Below are 18,279 nucleotides of genomic sequence, written 5' to 3'. Positions count from 1 at the left end.
ACTTTGATAATAAATTTACTTTGAACTTTGGAAGTACATGAATGAGCACAAAAGTTGCATAGCTCACAAGGTAATAGACAAGTCTCCAGGAAGTGGGATTGGTCGTCAAGGTAATGAAAGATTGTTTGCCCACTTCCTGTTCAGTAAATGTCAATTATTTTGATTCTAGAAGAATAATTAGGTCTGGATAATAAGTGTTAGTCTTGCTTGAGATCCAGCAATTGAATAGAACAGTTTTTAATTTGGTGCATTTTTTATTTAGCTGATTCACTTTTCAGGATCTTGATGTCAGTGGTAAGGCCAACATTTATCAGTCATCCTTAACTGGTGATCTGCCTACATGAACCATGGCTGTCTTTCTGATGAAGTTACTCTCACAGTGCTGCTTGTGGTGGGTTTCCTTACATTGACCCAATGGGGATGGATGAAGAGTGATACAGTAGGTTTTCAATTTAGGAGGGAATGCAGGTGGTGGTGCTTCCAAGTGCTGCGTGATGATGTCTTTGTGTTGTGAAACTTCCTGAACTCTCAAAGCTATAAGAGCAACTGCCACTGGTAGATTGGTCAGGATAAGAACAAGTAGATTCATCTCTCGTCTTGGTTCACCTACCACCTGATACAAATTCAGGCTGACAGATTCAGACTCATCCATTGCTTATGCTGACAACCCACACCTGGTACTGAACTTAGAAAGTCCCCCAACCAAAAAATTTTCACTGCTTCTTCCAAGTGTTGATCAACGAAGGATTTGCTGATATTGGAGAGAGTCCAGAAGAGGTTCATGAGAATTATCCCAGGAAGGAAATGATTAATGAATGAAGACCATTTGATGACTCTGGGTCTGTTTAACTGGAGTTTAGAGGAATTAGAAGGGATCTTATTGAAAGCTATCCAGTATTGAAAGGCCTACTGTAGATAGTGTGGATGTGGAGAAAATGTTTCCTATTGTGGGAGAGTCTAGGACCAGAGTGCACAGTCTCATAAATCAAGGACATCCTTTTAGAACAGAGTTCAGGAAGAATTTTATTGGCCACAGGGTGGTGAATCTGTGGAATTCATTGCCACAGGTGGTTGTGTTGGCCAAGTCATTGGGTATACTTACAGTGAAGTTTTATATGTTACTGATAGTAATGGCATCAAAAGTTATGGGGAGAAGGTATGAAAATGGGATTGAGAGGGATAATAAATCAGCCATGATGGAATAGCAGAGCAGACTCAGTGGGTCGAAAGGGCTGATTCTACTCCTATATCTTATGGTCCAGTATGAAGGTGGCATTCAAGAAGAGGTCTTCTTGCTCATATTTGCCCTGAGGTTTTAACTTTATTTTATTTATTTATTTAGAGATATAGCACAGTAATGGGTTCTTCTGGCCCAATGAGCCTGTGCTGCCCAATTACATCCATGTGACCAATTCATTTACCAATCACAAAGCTACACAAATCACAAACAGAACATACAAACTCCTTACAGACAGCAGCAGAATTGCACCTAGGTCTTTGGTTCTGTAATAGTAATGCACTACTATGCTGCCATAATCCCATTCTAAACATGATTGCTTAGAACTTTACTGAGCATTCCAAGGACTTCTGCCTCAATTCTGCAGTATTTTACCATTGTGCTGGTGAGGCAAGATCTTGGGAATCTCTGGGATTATGTTGGGGGAGCTGGTATATTGCTTTGAATGGCATCAATGTCAGACTGTTGCTTGATGAGTCTGTGAGCTGGTTATTGCAATTCCATGCTCAGATGCTCTGTGCCTTTGATGCTGACACAAGTAAGATTTTCATTATACCTCTGTATATGTGTACTTGTGCAGATGACTAGAAATTGAACTTTGACTTTGCCTTTGATATTTGTCAGGGCCAGCTCAAAAAAAATTGCAAACAACTTTGCAAAATGTGAATTTGTTGCTTAGGCTAATGTCAGGTGATCCATCCAATTTTATTAGATCTCTGTTTAAACAGAGGGGTAATGGTTGCAATTCACCTGAACAGGTAAGGGTAGCTGCCCTCCTCCCCAAAGATGCTAGTGAAGAATTAGAATATTATTACTTTTGACTTTTTTTAAGTGAATGATTTATTTTATTTTATGAAGTGAATATAAATTTTACGGTTACCACAGTGTTGAGTTTTCCGGAAACTGATACCCCAGACAGCTTGACTCCAGCAATTCAATCTAAACACAATGAAGATTTGTTGGGCTTTTATTTCTTTGTTTTTTGATGTCTTTCTCGCTTCTTATTGAATTAATGCTATCTGATGTACGTTGAAAATTATGTTATTTAATTTGTTTCCATTGTATCATTGCAGCTCAGTGCGTGACTTTTGCAGACACAGCAAGTGAAATGAACTTCTTCCACCTAATAAATGCTCAAAGATTCTCTGATACTAGAACACATCTGTTGGTTTGCCTCCCTGCCATTTATACATTAATAGTAATTGACCATTCACTCCTCCAGAGTAAAGCAAATCTTCCATAATGCATCCAAAAAAGAATTATTTGTATATCTCTGTTCCTTACCTCCAATAACTGCAGAATCACTTTTGACTGCCTTCTGCAATGGTGCTTCCTCCTCAGTGGGTTTGGAATGATCTACAATAGAAAAGGCAACTCAATATTATCAAAAAGTAGAATGGAAATGGGCAACAACATTATAAATTTCAATAACTGAAATGTCGTCTATATTGGTAACACTGTGGTGGTTCCGGTCTCCTCAGGCAGAAGCAAAAAACTTCCTTTCTTTGCAGGTAAAAGGAACAAGGGGCGTTGACCCCCTAAGTACCTGACTAGGCAAGACGAGAGCTTGAGCCCCGGTGTTTGGGGTCCCATCATCAGCAAGTCTGAAATTCGAGGCCTAGTGTTTGCAGTCTTCATCCAGGGTCTTCAGCAGTGCCGCAGATTGAAGCCTGGAGGTTGATCAGGACTCTGGAAGTTTGTAGAAGTCCGCTGGAGAAGCTGAAGCTCAATATCTGTGAATCTACGAGTCCACTGGAAGCCAAAAACAGCTCTTCCTGGGATTGGAGGACAGTTCATTTACATCAGGGAGAAATGAGACTCGTTTTGCTGCTATTATTTTGTTGCTTGTTGTGTTCAATTTATTCTCCCGAACACTGTGGGCATGCTATGTTGGCACTGCAAAGTGTGGCAACAATTGCAGCCTACCCTTATCACACCATTAAATTGTGGTGGTTGCTAATAGAAATGATGGTTTCACTGAATGTTTCGATATACATGTGATCAATAAATAAATTTGAATGTAAATCTGAAAATGCTTTTCACAGGCTTTGATGTTACAATGCCTATTTGCATCCAAGTTAATACTGTTTTAGTGAAATATTCTCTGCTGACAAAGTCTCCCGAAATCAAGACTCAAAAACCAAATTACTGCAGCTGCTAGAAATCAAAAAATAAAAGCAATAAATACCCGAGATCTTCAACATCTTTGGCTGCAGCTGCGGTGACAGATAGAGCTCTGAGCAAAATTTAAGTAAGCAATAAAGTTTAAGTAAACAATGAAGTAAATAATAAATAAAATACATTGTTGATTTTGTCTTTCCTTCTACAGAGGCTGCCTTAGCTGCTGAGTGTTCCCACCATTTTCTGTTTTTATTTTCTGAGTTACAGCATGGAATAAGTTGATTCGGACCTTTTAGCCCCATTGCTCAGCAACCCACGATTAACCCTAGCCAAATCACGGAACAATTTACAATGACCAGTTAACCTACTAATCGGTATGTCTTTGAACTGTGGGAGGAAACAGGTGCACCCAGAAAAAACCACACATTCCACAGGGAGAATGTAAAGACACCTTACAGAAGATGAACTCTGGCACCCTGAGAATTGAACTCTGAAGTCAGACGTTCCTAGCTACAATAGTGTCGCACTAACCATTACACATTGTATCTCAGATGCTCCTGGCTGCAATAGTGTCGTACTAACTACTACACATTTTATCTCAGACGCTCCTAGATGCAATAGAGTTGCACTAACCACTACACATTTTATCTCAGACGCTCCTGGCTGCAATAGTGTCGTACTAACCACTACACATTTTATCTCAGACGCTCCTAGATGCAATGGTGTCGCACTAACCACTACACATTGTATCTCAGACGCTCCTGGCTGCAATAGCGTCGCACTAACCACTACACATTGTATCTCAGACGCTCCTGGCTGCAATAGCGTCGCACTAACCACTACACATTGTATCTCAGATGCTCCTGGCTGCAATAGTGTCGTACTAACTACTACACATTTTATCTCAGATGCTCCTGGCTGCAATAGTGTTGCACTAACCACTACACATTGTATCTCAGACGCTCCTGGCTGCAATAGCGTCGCACTAACCACTACACATTGTATCTCAGATGCTCCTGGCTGCAATAGTGTCGTACTAACTACTACACATTGTATCTCAGACGCTCCTGGCTGCAATGGTGTCGCACTAACCACTACACATTGTATCTCAGACGCTCCTGGCTGCAATAATGTCGCACTAACCACTACACATTTTATCTCAGACGCTCCTGGCTGCAATGGCGTCGCACTAACCACTACAAATTGTATCTCAGATGCTCCGAGCTGCAATGGCGTCGCACTAACCACTACACATTGTATCTCAGATGCTGCTGGCTGCAATGGTGTCGTACTAACTACTACACATTGTATCTCAGATGCTCCTGGCTGCAACAGTGTCGCACTAACCACTAGACATTGTATCTCAGATGCTGCTGGTTGCAATAGCGTCGAGATAACCACTACACATTGTATCTCAGACGCTCCTGGCTGCAATAACGTCGCACTAACCACTAGACATTTTAATCTCGGTAATAGCAGCAGTCTCATGCTGATGAGATAAATATAGCAGCAACATTGACTGAGAATTGAATTTGGCTCAGGATATCAGGAGTCGTTCTTAATTCATCTGATGTTTTGTATCTAATTCCAACAATACTGCACATTTACAGTATACTTTAATTAAAGATCTGTTGAGAGCTGTCTGCCCTAATCTCGGGAAAAGGGTTTGAACATAAAACTTATTGAATCAGATCAGAATCAAGTTTATTTATGTGAAATTTCTTGTGTTGCAGCTGCAATTGTTTTCCAAGACATAAAAATGACTAAAGATACGAGATAATAAATAGCATAAGACTAGGATAACTAAATAGTGTCCATGGGTTTATGGGCTATTCAGAAATCTGATAGCAGTGAGGAAGAAATTACCTAAATGACTGAGTGAGGCTTCTCAGGCTCTTATACCTCCTCCCTGATGGCAGTAATGAGAAGAGGGCAATGATGATAAAAACTGAGCCACATCAGCCAGTGGGATATATTTCTGTGGATGCCCTGGGCCTCTCCAGTATCCATTCCTGAGCTGATAGATCTATTCTAAAACAGTGCCATTGAGAAAGAAGGTGGGTGGCTTCCTTATCTCCACAAAGATTGTGCAACAGTAACTCCTACAAGCACTGTAATCGGCAGAGGCATCAACAACAGTACATTTATGTGAATGTATTCAAGAAGGTTCATCGCTTGTGTTGGGTCTCTCAGCATTAGTTGAACTGTTCTCCAGAACACAATAACTTCATCACTAGTAGCAATATCATGGCCTTTGTTAACAGGAAATTTGTCAACCTGGAATCTAGCATTGCCCTTGTTACTTGCAATCTTGCTTCCAAATTTGGAGGAGTATTAATTCATCAGCTGAAGATGTAATCAGAAGGAAATTTTCTCAGATGAGATTGATCAGATATTGCAAGACATCTGGAAGTTTATAGTCTGAGGAAGGGTCTCAGCTCAAAACATCAACTGTTTATTCATTTCCATAGATGCTGCCTGGCCTGCTGAGTTCCCCCAGCATTTTTTGTGTGTTGCTTTAGATTTCTAGCATCTGCAGAATTTCTTGAGTTCATTGTCTATGTTGCCTACTCACAAGGCCACTCCTTCATAAGTGTACATCTAGATGCCACGATAGAGTAGTGGTTTGTGCAATGCTATTACAGCTCAGGGCGTTCCTGGTTTCAGAGTTCAATTCCTGCACCATTTTAGAAAGATCCTCTCCATGAACCGTGTGGGTTTCATCCAGGTGCTCTGGTTTCCTCCCACTGTCCAAAAATGTACCAGTTAATAGGTTAATTAGTCATTGTCAATTGTCCTGTGATTAGGCTAATGTTAAATAGATGGATTGCTGTGCAATTCAGTGAAGTGTGAGATATGTTTCTGTTAGTATGACTCTGATCACTCTGTTACTTGCCCAGTCCAGGGACAGGTGTTCTGATTCGGAGACCCATCCTCTGACTTTGTGAAGTTGATCAAGCAGAAGCTACTTTTGACAGACCCAGATCTGATCTGCATTGTCCCATATTTTTATAAAATATTGCAGTCTATTACAACTATATGGTTTTCTGGAGCATTTTAGATGGCAGTTAACCTGTGCCGACCAACCAGCTGGAGTTTTAAGGACACCTTCAACCTCTCCCTGCTGTATTTGGAAGTTCCCACTTATTTCAAAAGGGCATCCTTGGTATCAATGCCCAAGAAGAGCAAGGTGAGCCTTAAAGACTATCAACCAGTTGCACCCTCATCTATTGTGATGACGTACTTCGAGAGATTGCTGATAGCTGGAATCAACCCCTCTGCCTAAGCAAGGACCTGGACCCACTGCAATTCGCCTACCATTATGTTAGGTTTACAGTGGGTGCAATCTCACTAGCTCTCCATTCAGGTTTGAACGACCTTGACAACAGCCATACCTGTGTCAGGCTGCCATTTATTGATTACAGCTCAGTGTTTAATACAATCAATACTAATCAACAAGCTTTAAAACCTTGGTTTTGGACCTCCCTCCGCAAATAAATCCTTGACTTCCTTATTGGGAGACCACAGTGAGTACAGATTGGTGATAACATCTCCTCCTTGCTGTCAGTCAACACTGATGCACCTCAAGGATGTGTACATTGCCCACTGCTCTACCCTGTCTACACCCACAAGTGCGTGGCTGGGCACAGTTCAGAGACCATTTGTAAATCTGCTAACAACAGCACCATTGTTAGCAGAATAATAGATGGTGATGAGGAAGCAGACAAAGGTGAGATGGATCTGCTGGTTGAATGGTAACAACCTTGCACTGAATGCCAGTACAACCAAGGAAAAGCTTGTGAACACAAGAGATTCTGCTGATGCTGGACATTCAGAGCATCACACACAAAATGCTGGAGGAACTCAATAGGCCAGGCAGCATCTATGGAAAGGAATAAACAGTCAATGTTTCAGACTAGGATCCTTCTTCAGCACTGGAAAGGTAAGGGGAAGGCGCCAAAATAAAAAGGGAGGGGGCAGGGGAAAGAGAATATGCTTGACGTTGATAGATGAAGCTAGGTAAGTAATAAGCTGGAGGAGGAGGAGGAACTTGATAGGAGAGGAGAGTGGACCATGAGAAAAAGGAAATAAGGAGAGGTACCGGGGGATGTGAGAGGCAGGTGAGGAGAAAAGGAATAGAAGCAAAGGGAGTGGGAGGGAAAAAATATAATGGAAGGAGAAATTGATATTCATGTCATCAGTCTGGAAGCTACCTGGACAGAATATGAGGTGTTGCTTCTCCACCTTGAGGGTGGTCTCATCATGGTACAGGAGGGGCCATGGACTGCCATCAGAACAGGAACAGGCATAGGAATTAAAGTGACTGGCCACAGAGAAAGTCTGCTTTTGGCAGATGGAGTAAGATGCTCGATAATACACTCCGCCCCCCCCACCGCCAATTTATGTTTAGTCTCACCAATATAGAGGAGGCTCATCAGAAGCACCAGATACAATAGATGACCTCGACAAGATTCACAGGTGAAATAGTGCTTCACCTGGAAGGACTGAATGGAGGTAAGGGAGGAGGTGAATGGGCAGGCTAGCATTTCTGTCGCTTGCAGGGATATGCACCAGGAGGAATATTGGTGGGGAGGGGTGAATGGACAATGGAATCACAAAGATAAATAACAGAAGGGGAAGTCAGAAGAAACTCATTGAGGGATCTGTGGTGGAAAGAGTGAGCAGTTTCAAGTTCCTGGTAATATCATCTCAGCGGTCAACTAATTTAATGGAAAGTTAGCCCAAAAGCTGTTAGAAGTTTGAGGAGATTTGGTATGTCACCAAATACTATGGCAAATTTCTCAGATATACTGTGGAGAGAATTGTGGCTGCTTGCATCATTGTCTGGTATGAAAGCTCCAAAGCACAGGATTGCAAGAGATTTCAGAGGGGTTTTAGACTCAGCCAGCTCCATCACAGGCTCAAGCATCTCTCCATCGGTGATATCTGCATAATGTGCTACCTCAAGAAGCTGACATATATCATTAAGAATCCTCAGCAATCCAGAATATGCCCTCTTCTCATTACTACCAATGGGCTGGATGTTTGTCAGATTGGGTGTTGGTCGAGTTGTTTCTTTATGGGTTTTCTTGGTTTCTTGTTTTGAGGCTGCCTGTGAGGCAATGAATCGCAAGGTTGTATAATGCATACATACTTTGATAATAAATTTACTTTGAATTTTGAACTTTTGAACCTTGAAGGCACAGTAGCCTAAAGACACACACTCAATGTTTGAGGAACAGCTTCTTCCCATCTGCCATTAGATTTCTGAACCGTTCACAAACTCATGAATACTACCTCACTATTCCTCTTTTGCAGCATTAATTTATTTTAACTTATGCCTGTACTGTACTGCTGTCACAAAAACAAGATTTCACAATGTACAGTACGTCAGTGACAATAAACATAATTCTGATTATGACTGATTCTGAATGGTCTAGAGCAGTGGTCTCCAACCTCCGGTCCACGGCCTGGAGGTTGGGGACCACTGGTCTAGAGTCGCACATCAACCATGCCGGGTAAGAGTACTGCTGAATCAAATGGGTTTCTATAATAATCCCATTATTTTCTGGTTACCATGAACATCTTTGATCTATTTACAATTACTAGTTACTAGTCCAATTGGCTGACCATTCTACTCCATTTCACAGAGCTCAGAAAGTGTTTAGTATTATTTATTTACTTTGTTTTATTAGCATGATTTGTCTTCTTTTGCACATTGGTTGTTTGTTATGCATAGCTTTTCATATATTCTATTCTGTCTGTTTATTTTCCTGTAAATGCCTGCAAGAAAATGAATCTCAATGTTACACACTATACATGCTTTGATAATAAATTTACTTTCAACTTTGAAGTGAGTGAGTAATGAAGCAAAATAAGCATATCTTTACTAAACAATATTCGTAAAAATACTTTCATTGTGAATGTTAAGAGAGGGATTGCCTCCCCAGTAGAAAGGGATAATCTAAACATCTCCAGTTCTTTGACCTAAGTTACAAGAAGATATAATTTTTTGGCACATCACAACAGAACAGAGCTCAGAGCTATTTCAATAATGCTGAACATTAAATTTAATAGAAATCTGTGGCCAGCAAAACATATCCAGCCAACTTGGCTCCTGTCTGAATCAATAAGGAGATGATTGAGAGAATTCACACACACACAGAGGCGCACACTCACAGATAATACTTATTTGCTGTCAGCTCAAAATGAAAATAAATCAGCACTTAATGGTGTGGTTTGATTTTTATAATCAAAAATTAATGCACTGATACACTTGGGAGGGGTGGGTGGCAGGTAGAGTATTAAATTGAAAATGAGTGCGGATGATTCTTCATTTGTTGAAATTATATACCAGTGGTGGCAGAATTGAAATATAGATCTATAAATATCAGTTGGAAAATTGGTACAGCGCATTCTGAGTGGGCTGTTTCTAACATGAGCTACTCAAGCATCAGATCACAAACACAAGAGATGCTGCAGATGCTGGAAATCCAGAACAATACACACAAAACGCTGGACAATCTATGGAGAGGAATAAACAGTTGACGATTTGGGCCAAGACCCTTCATCAGGACTGGACACGAAGGGGAAAGAAGCTAGAATAAGAAGGTGGGAGGAGGGGAAGGAGAAAAAGCTGGCAAGGTGATAGGTGAAACCAGGTGAGGGGGAAGGTTAGTGGTTGTGGGGTGGGTAGGACATAGTTGAAGAGTTGGAGGGCAGCAGAGATCATAGAGGGGGAGCAGTGGGGGGGTCTTACTGAACTCCTGTTGAAGATTTAAACTTCTTCAGGGTAAGATTACCTTAAACAGCCTTTGCAGAGGAGTGGCAAATCATAAGCACAAAAGATTCAACAAATGCTGGAAATCCAGAGCATCACACACAAAATAGTGAAGAAACTCAGCAGGTCAGGCAGCATCTATGGAGGGGAATCAACAATTGACCCTTCATCAGGACAGGAAAGGAAGGGGGAAGAAGCGAGAATAAGAAGTTGGTCTCTAACTCTTTGTCCATGTGTTCCCTCCCCACTCAACCAACCACTCACCTGGCTTCTTCCCCCTTCCTTTCCAATCTTGATGAAAGGTCTCCATCTGAAATGTCCACTGTTTATTCCTCACCATTGATGCTCCCCGTCTTGCTGGGTTCTTCCAGCAATTTATGTGCATTACTCAAACATCATCAGCTTTTTACTAATTAAGGAAGACAATTGCATGAGACCTTTCTTCTCATCACAACTGTCTTTTCGAAGGACCTATCACAATGGTGCAGAATCATTTACTATTCAGATTCACAGTAGTTTATTGTCATACACACCAATTGATTCTTTGCTCGTGAAGCTCACAGAATAAACAGTATATATGTTATAATAAGTACATCAATTAATGCAAACCAATAGAATGGTGCAAAGATTATAGTGCGAACTGAAGTAGTGGAGAAAGAAACGTTGACGTGACAATATAGAAATAATGGAGAAAGGCAGAATTAAGAGTTGAAGAATGTGGCAGCACCACTGGGAAGGGCATTTGAATATGCTGATTGCTTCACTTACTGTACATTATTTCCAATACCACTGCACTCCTGGTCCGCTTTTAATTGTTACAAGAAGTGTTTCAAGCGCACATTGTAACTGGCCATTGCTATAGAGTCATAGTCATTGACCACAGCACAGAAACAGGCCCTTCTACTCATCGAGTCCGTTCTGAACTGTTGCTCTACCATTCAACCCACATCTAGAGCACAGCCTTCCATTCCTCTCCAAACTTCTATTTAAATGTTGCAATCAAACTCACATCCACCACTTCTGCTGGAAGCTCGTTCCACACTTGCACCACTCTCTATTGCCTTTCACCTCCCAGCTTCTCACTTCATGCCCCCTCTCCATCCGCTTACCTTCCCCCTCACCTGGTTTGTACCATAAGACGAAGGATCAGAGTTACACCACTTTGCCCAGCCATCCATCATGGCTGATTTATTATCCTCTCAACTCAATTCATTCTCTTGTCTTCTCCCCGTAACCTTTGACATCCTGACTAACCAATAACCTATCAACCTCCATTTTATAAATATTCAATGACTTGGCCTCCACAGCCAAGAGCTTCCTACTCACATCACCCTTAAATATTTCACCTTTTACCCTTGACCTATAACAGTTGAGATCAGATACAGTATTACTCCAGAATGGAAGCCAAAATTCAACTTGAGCGTCCCTTCTGACAAATGCTGCATCCCCTTGGATATTTGCTCCATTTCTCTTGACTCTGGTGGGGATGCTTGGCAGTGCCTGCTGTTGACAGTGCAGCTCAATCTGCTCTGCCTTGACAATGTCAGTTTAACAGGAGGCCCACAGATAAAAATGAGAATACAGACTACACAGATGCAGTAATGAAAATGTGTGTCCTTCCTGTCAACATGGAATCTGGATGAAATGGGTCATACAATCAATGAAACCTGGACAAGTTGGTCCCACAATAGTGTACCAGTTAGTGCAACGGTATTGTAGCTCAGGCCATCAGAGTTTAGAGTTCAGTCCCAGTGTTTTCTGTACATTCTCCCCGTGAAATGAGTGGGTTTTCTTCAGGTGCTCCAGTTTCCTCCCACAGTTCTAAGATGTACTGGTTAATAAGCTAATTGGTCATTCTAAATTGTCCTGTAATTAGACTAAGGTTAAATCGGGGGTGGCTGGCAGCATGGCTTGAAGGTCTGGAAGTAAGTGTGTGTGTGCGCGTAAAAGCTCTAAGCCCTTCCAATACAGATAGCTTTACAAATATCTTTAAAATGTCATAATTATACCTGCCTCACCCCTTCCTCTGACAGTTCATTCAATGGCCACAACTCTTTCTGTGTGACAAAGTTGTCCTTTGGATACCTTTGAAAGGCGTGTGATGTCGGGCTGTGCAGCGCGGCAGATTTAAAAGGAACAGAGCCTCATAGAGCGGGCAGCGTAGTTTGTGGGCTGCGGAGTGAGCCGGGAGCAGAGTGAAGACTTAAGGCCTTCGGCTCAACGGGCTTAGGCGGAAACAGGCGAGGAAGGTTTGGCATTCATTTTCTGCTGTTATTTGAGGAGAGGGGCAGTATGAGTGTGAGGGCAGTTTGTTGTTCTCGGTGTCAGATGTGGGAGGCCCTGGAGTCTCCAAGCCTCCCGGACGTCTACATCTGCACCAAGTGCATCGAGATGCAGCTCCTAAGGGACCGCGTTACGGAACTGGAGCTGCAGCTCGATGACCTTCGTCTGGTCAGGGAAAGTGAGGAGATGATAGAGAGGAGTTGCAGGCAGGTGGTCATGCCGGGGCCACGGGAGGCAGACAAGTAGGTCACGGTTAGGAGGGGGAAGGGGAAAAGTCAGGTAATAGGGAGTACCCAGGTGGCTGTGCCCCTTAACAACAGGTACTCCTGTTTGAGTACTGTTGGGGGGGACAGCTTACCCGGGGGAAGCGACAGTGGCCGTGTCTCCGGCACAGAGTCTGGCCCTGTAGCTCAGAAGGGTAGGGCAAGGAAGAGGAGAGCAGTTGTGATAGGGGACTCGATAGTAAGGGGGTCAGATAGGCGATTCTGTGGAAGCAGTCCAGAGACCCGGATAGTAGTTTGCCTCCCTGGTGCCAGGGTCCGGGATATTTCTGATCGTGTCCAAGATATCCTGAAGTGGGAGGGTGAGGAGCCAGAGGTCGTGGTACATATAGGTACCAATGACATAGGTAGGAAAAGGGATGAGGTCCTGAAAGGAGAATATAGGGAGCTAGGAAGGGAGTTGAGAAAAAGGACCGCAAAGGTAGTAATCTTGGGATTACTGCCTGTGCCACGCGACAGTGAGAGTAGGAATGCGATGAGGTGGAGGATAAATGCGTGGCTGAGGAATTGGAGCAGGGGGCAGGGATTCAAGTTTTTGGATCATTGGGACCTCTTTTGGCGCAGGCGTGACCTGTACAAAAAGGACGGGTTATACTTGAATCCTAGGGGGACCAACATCCTGGCAGGGAGATTAGCGAGGGCTACTGAGGTGACTTTAAACTAGAATGGTTGGGGGGTGGGAATCAAATTAAAGAGGTTAGGCGTGAGGAGGTTAGTTCACAACAGGGGGATGGGAACCAGTGCAGAGAGACAGAGGGGTGTAAAGTGAGGGTAGAAGCAACAAGAACTAAGGAGAAAAGTAAAAGTGGCAGGCCGACAAATCCGGGGCAAGCATTAAAAAGGGCCACCTTTCAGCATAATTGTATAAGGGCTAAGAGAGTTGTAAAACAGTGCCTGAAGGCTTTGTGTGTCAATGCAAGGAGCATTCGTAATAAGGTGGATGAATTGAAAGTGCAGATTGTTATTAATGATTATGATATAGTTGGGATCACAGAGACATGGCTCCAGGGTGACCAGGGATGGGAGCTCAACGTTCAGGGATATTCAATATTCAGGAGGGATAGACATGAAGGAAGGGGAGGTGGGGTGGCGTTGCTGGTTAAAGAAGAGATTAACGCAATAGAAAGGAAGGACATAAGCCGGGAAGATGTGGAATCGATATGGGTAGAGCTGCATAACACTAAGGGGCAGAAGACGCTGGTGGGAGTTGTGTACAGGCCACCTAACAGTAGTAGTGAGGTCGGAGATGGTATTAAACAGGAAATTAGAAATGTGTGCAATAAAGGAACAGCAGTTATAATGGGTGACTTCAATCTACATGTAGATTGGGTGAACCAAATTGGTAAAGGTGCTGAGGAAGAGGATTTCTTGGAATGTATGCGGGATGGTTTTTTGAACCAACATGTCGAGGAACCAACTAGAGAGCAGGCTATTCTGGACTGGGTTTTGAGCAATGAGGAAGGGTTAATTAGCAATCTTGTCGTGAGAGGCCCCTTGGGTAAGAGTGACCATAATATGGTGGAATTATTCATTAAGATGGAGAGTGACATAGTTAATTCAGAAACAAAGGTTCTGAACTTAAAGAGGGGTAACTTTGAAGGTATGAGACGTGAATTAGCTAAGATAGACTGGCAAATGACACTTAAAGGATTGATGGTGGATGGTGGATATGCAATGGCAAGCATTTAAAGGTTGCATGGATGAACTACAACAATTGTTCATCCCAGTTTGACAAAAGAATAAATCAAGGAAGGTAGTGCAGCCATGGCTGACAAGAGAAATTAGGGATAGTATCAATTGCAAAGAAGAAGCATACAAATTAGCCAGAGAAAGTGGCTCACCTGAGGACTGGGAGAAATTCAGAGTTCAGCAGAGGAGGACAAAGGGCTTAATTAGGAAGGGGAAAAAAGATTATGAGAGAAAACTGGCAGGGAACATAAAAACGGACTGTAAAAGCTTTTATAGATATGTAAAAAGGAAAAGACTGGTAAAGACAAATGTAGGTCCCCTACAGACAGAAACAGGTGAATTGATTATGGGGAGCAAGGACATGGCAGACCAATTGAATAATTACTTTGGTTCTGTCTTCACTAAGGAGGACATGAATAATCTTCCAGAAATAGTAGGGGACAGAGGGTCCAGTGAGACGGAGGAACTGAGCGAAATAAGTAGGGAAGTGGTGTTAGGTAAATTGAAGGGATTGAAGGCAGATAAATCCCCAGGGCCAGATGGCCTGCATCCCAGAGTGCTTAAGGAAGTAGCCCAAGAAATAGTGGCTGCATTAGTGATAATTTTTCAAAACTCGTTAGATTCTGGACTAGTTCCTGAGGATTGGAGGGTGGCTAATGTAACTCCACTTTTTAAAAAAGGAGGGAGAGAGAAACCGGGGAATTATAGACCGGTTAGCCTAACGTCGGTGGTGGGGAGACTGCTGGAGTCAGTTATCAAGGATGTGATAACAGCACATTTGGAAAGCGGTGAAATGATCGGACAAAGTCAGCATGGATTTGTGAAAGGAAAATCATGTCTGACGAATCTCATAGAATTTTTTGAGGATGTAACTAGTAGAGTGGATAGGGGAGAACCAGTGGATGTGGTATATTTGGATTTTCAAAAGGCTTTTGACAAGGTCCCACACAGGAGATTAGTGTGCAAACTTAAAGCACACGGTATTGGGGGTAAGGTATTGGTGTGGGTGGAGAGTTGGTTATCAGACAGGAAGCAAAGAGTGGGAATAAACGGGATCTTTTCAGAATGGCAGGAGGTGACTAGTGGGGTACCGCAAGGCTCAGTGCTGGGACCCCAGTTGTTTACAATATATATTAATGACTTGGATGAGGGAATTAAATGCAGCATGTCCAAGTTTGTGGATGACATGAAGCTGGGGGGCAGTGTTAGCTGTGAGGAGGATGCTAAGAGGATGCAGGGTGACTTGGATAGGTTGGGTGAGTGGGCAAATTCATGGCAGATGCAATTTAATGTGGATAAATGTGAAGTTATCCACTTTGGTGGCAAAAGTAGGAAAACAGATTATTATCTGAATGGTGGCCGATTAGGAAAACGGGAGGTGCAACGAGACCTGGGTGTCATTATACACCAGTCGTTGAAAGTGGGCATGCAGGTACAGCAGGCGGTGAAAAAGGCGAATGGTATGCTGGCATTTATAGCGAGAGGATTCGAGTACAGGAGCAGGGAGGTACTACTGCAGTTGTACAAGGCCTTGGTGAGAGCACACCTGGAGTATTGTGTGCAGTTTTGGTCCCTTAATCTGAGGAAAGACACCCTTGCCATAGAGGGCGTACAAAGAAGGTTCACCAGATTGATTCCTGGGATGGCAGGACTTTCATATGAAGAAAGACTGGATGAACTAGGCTTGTACTCGTTGGAATTTAGAAGATTGAGGGGGGATCTGATTGAAACGTATAAAATCCTAAAGGGATTGGACAGGCTAGATGCAGGAAGATTGTTCCCGATGTTGGGGAAGTCCAGAACGAGGGGTCACAGTTTGAAGATAAAGGGGAAGCCTTTTAGGACTGAAATTAGGAAAAACCTCTTCACACAGAGAGCGGTGAATCTGTGGAATTCTCTGCCACTTGAAACAGTTGAGGCCAGTTCATTGGCTATATTTAAATGGGAGTTAGATATGGACCTTGTGGCTACGGGGGTCAGGGGGTATGGAGGGAAGCCTGGGGTGGGGTTCTGAGTTGGATGATCAGCCATGATCATAATAAATGGCGGTGCAGGCTCGAAGGGCCGAATGGCCTACTCCTGCACCTATTTTCTATGTTTCTATGTTTCTATGAAATATTTCCCGTCTCTCTATTAGCCCTCTAGTTTTTGACTCTCTTACATTGGGAAAAATACTTTGGCTATTCATCTTACCTATTAAGAAGCTCATTCATCGTTCAGACTAAACTTCAGAATGGGGAACAAATCTGATCTAATTGACTTTGACCATAGAATGATTGTTGGTGTCAGACGTTGTGGTTTGAGAAACTGCTGATTTCCTGGAATTTTCATGCACAACAGTCTCTAGAGATTACAGAGAATGGTGTGAAAAACAATGAAACATCTCGTGAGCAGTAGTTCTGTGGGTGAAAAAGCCTTGTTAATGAGAGAGGTCAGAGGAGAATGGCCAGACTAGTTTAACCTAACAAGAAGGCGACAGTAACTTAAATAACCATGCATTACTACAGTGCCTCTTCCCCATTGGTAACAGAGGACCACAAGCATATATTCAGGTGATACCTAATAAAGTGGCCAAACCTCAGTCCTCAGGAAAAAGAAGTCCTAGTCTACTCAGACTCTCCTTATAACCAAACCCTCTGATCCTTATAAATCTCTATGGCCCCTTGTCTATTTTAATGACCCCCTTCCTATTGTATAGTGAGCACATGGCCAGGTGGTTAAGGCATTCGTCTAGTGATCTGAAGGTTGCTAGTTCGAGCCTCAGCTGTGGCAATGTGTTTGTGTCCTTGAGCAAGGCACTTAACCACACATTGCTCTAGTGTCTGTGCGAGGAGTGGTGTCCCACGTAGACTTCCAATCTGCACCTTGTAAGGCATTAAAATGCCCGACGCAGGCCTCTCATGGTCTGAGTTGACGTTCCCTCCCTCCCTCCTTCCTATAGTTGAGTGACCAGAACAGTACACAGTACTCCAAATGTGGCCTTACCAGAATTGTGTATCGCTGAAACACGGCGTTCAATATTCCTGTAACTGGCAAAGTGAGCCAAAGGATGGTAGGTGGCATTTCATGAATGTTAAGTTAAACAAGGAGAGGACATAGACAATAAATAGTTGAGCCCTGGAGAGCACTGCAGACACCTAGGGGTACCGGTCAATCACTCCTTGAAGGTGATTGCACAAGTAGACAAGGTGATGATGAAGGCATTTGGCATGCTTGCACTCTGGGAGTATTATGTGTACGTCTGTTTGCCTGGCAAACGGAAGAATGTCATTCAGCTGGAAAGGGTGCAGATAGATTCAGGAGGATGTTGCCAGGACAGGAGAGCTTTACTTACCAAGAAACGTTGAATAGGCTGAGACCTTTCTCCCCTGGAGTAAAGGAGGCTGACAATAGAACTTATAGAGGTTTATGAGGAACGTAAATAGTTACATCCATTTTCTCAGAGTAGGGAAATCTAAAACTAGAGGAATGGATTTCATTTTCAGATCAGATTGAGATTCATATTTATCACATGTACAAAAACATACAGTGAAATATGTCATTTGCATTAACAACCAACACATCTAACACACTCCAGCACCAATATCGCACCCATGCTATGCTCAGCAGAACAGAACAAAGCAAAACTTACCAAGCGACAAAGCAACATCAGCAAAATAGGCCCCATTCCTCCCTCATAATAACAATATTGAAGTCTCCTGGAATTATGAAGAGATCATCCAGACAGTTGTTTTGTACAGTACAATACAATAACCTGTGTTCTTCCCTACTGGACAACTTCATCATATTCAGTCCTACTTCCCACTATGTTCAACCACTATTCCATATAACCAAATAACAATTACAGCACGGAAACAGGCTACCTCGGCCTCTCTAGTCCGTGCTGA

General features: G+C 42.9%; 1 protein-coding gene across 1 annotated transcript in view; it reads right to left on the bottom strand.

Annotated features, from left to right (window-relative positions):
- The window catches only part of LOC140197315 (contactin-associated protein-like 5), a 1,626,808-nt gene that overhangs the window by 10,660 nt on the left and 1,597,869 nt on the right, over positions 1–18,279 (bottom strand). The window contains exon 23 of the mRNA XM_072257270.1: positions 2,522–2,611. Coding sequence (XP_072113371.1) covers positions 2,522–2,611 — 90 coding nt within the window. The remainder of the gene's footprint in view (positions 1–2,521; positions 2,612–18,279) is intronic.

Source organism: Mobula birostris, chromosome 5 (assembly GCF_030028105.1).
Source record: "Mobula birostris isolate sMobBir1 chromosome 5, sMobBir1.hap1, whole genome shotgun sequence".
Classification (NCBI taxonomy): Eukaryota; Metazoa; Chordata; class Chondrichthyes; order Myliobatiformes; family Myliobatidae; genus Mobula; species Mobula birostris.
This window is presented reverse-complemented; position numbering and strand designations above follow the sequence as displayed.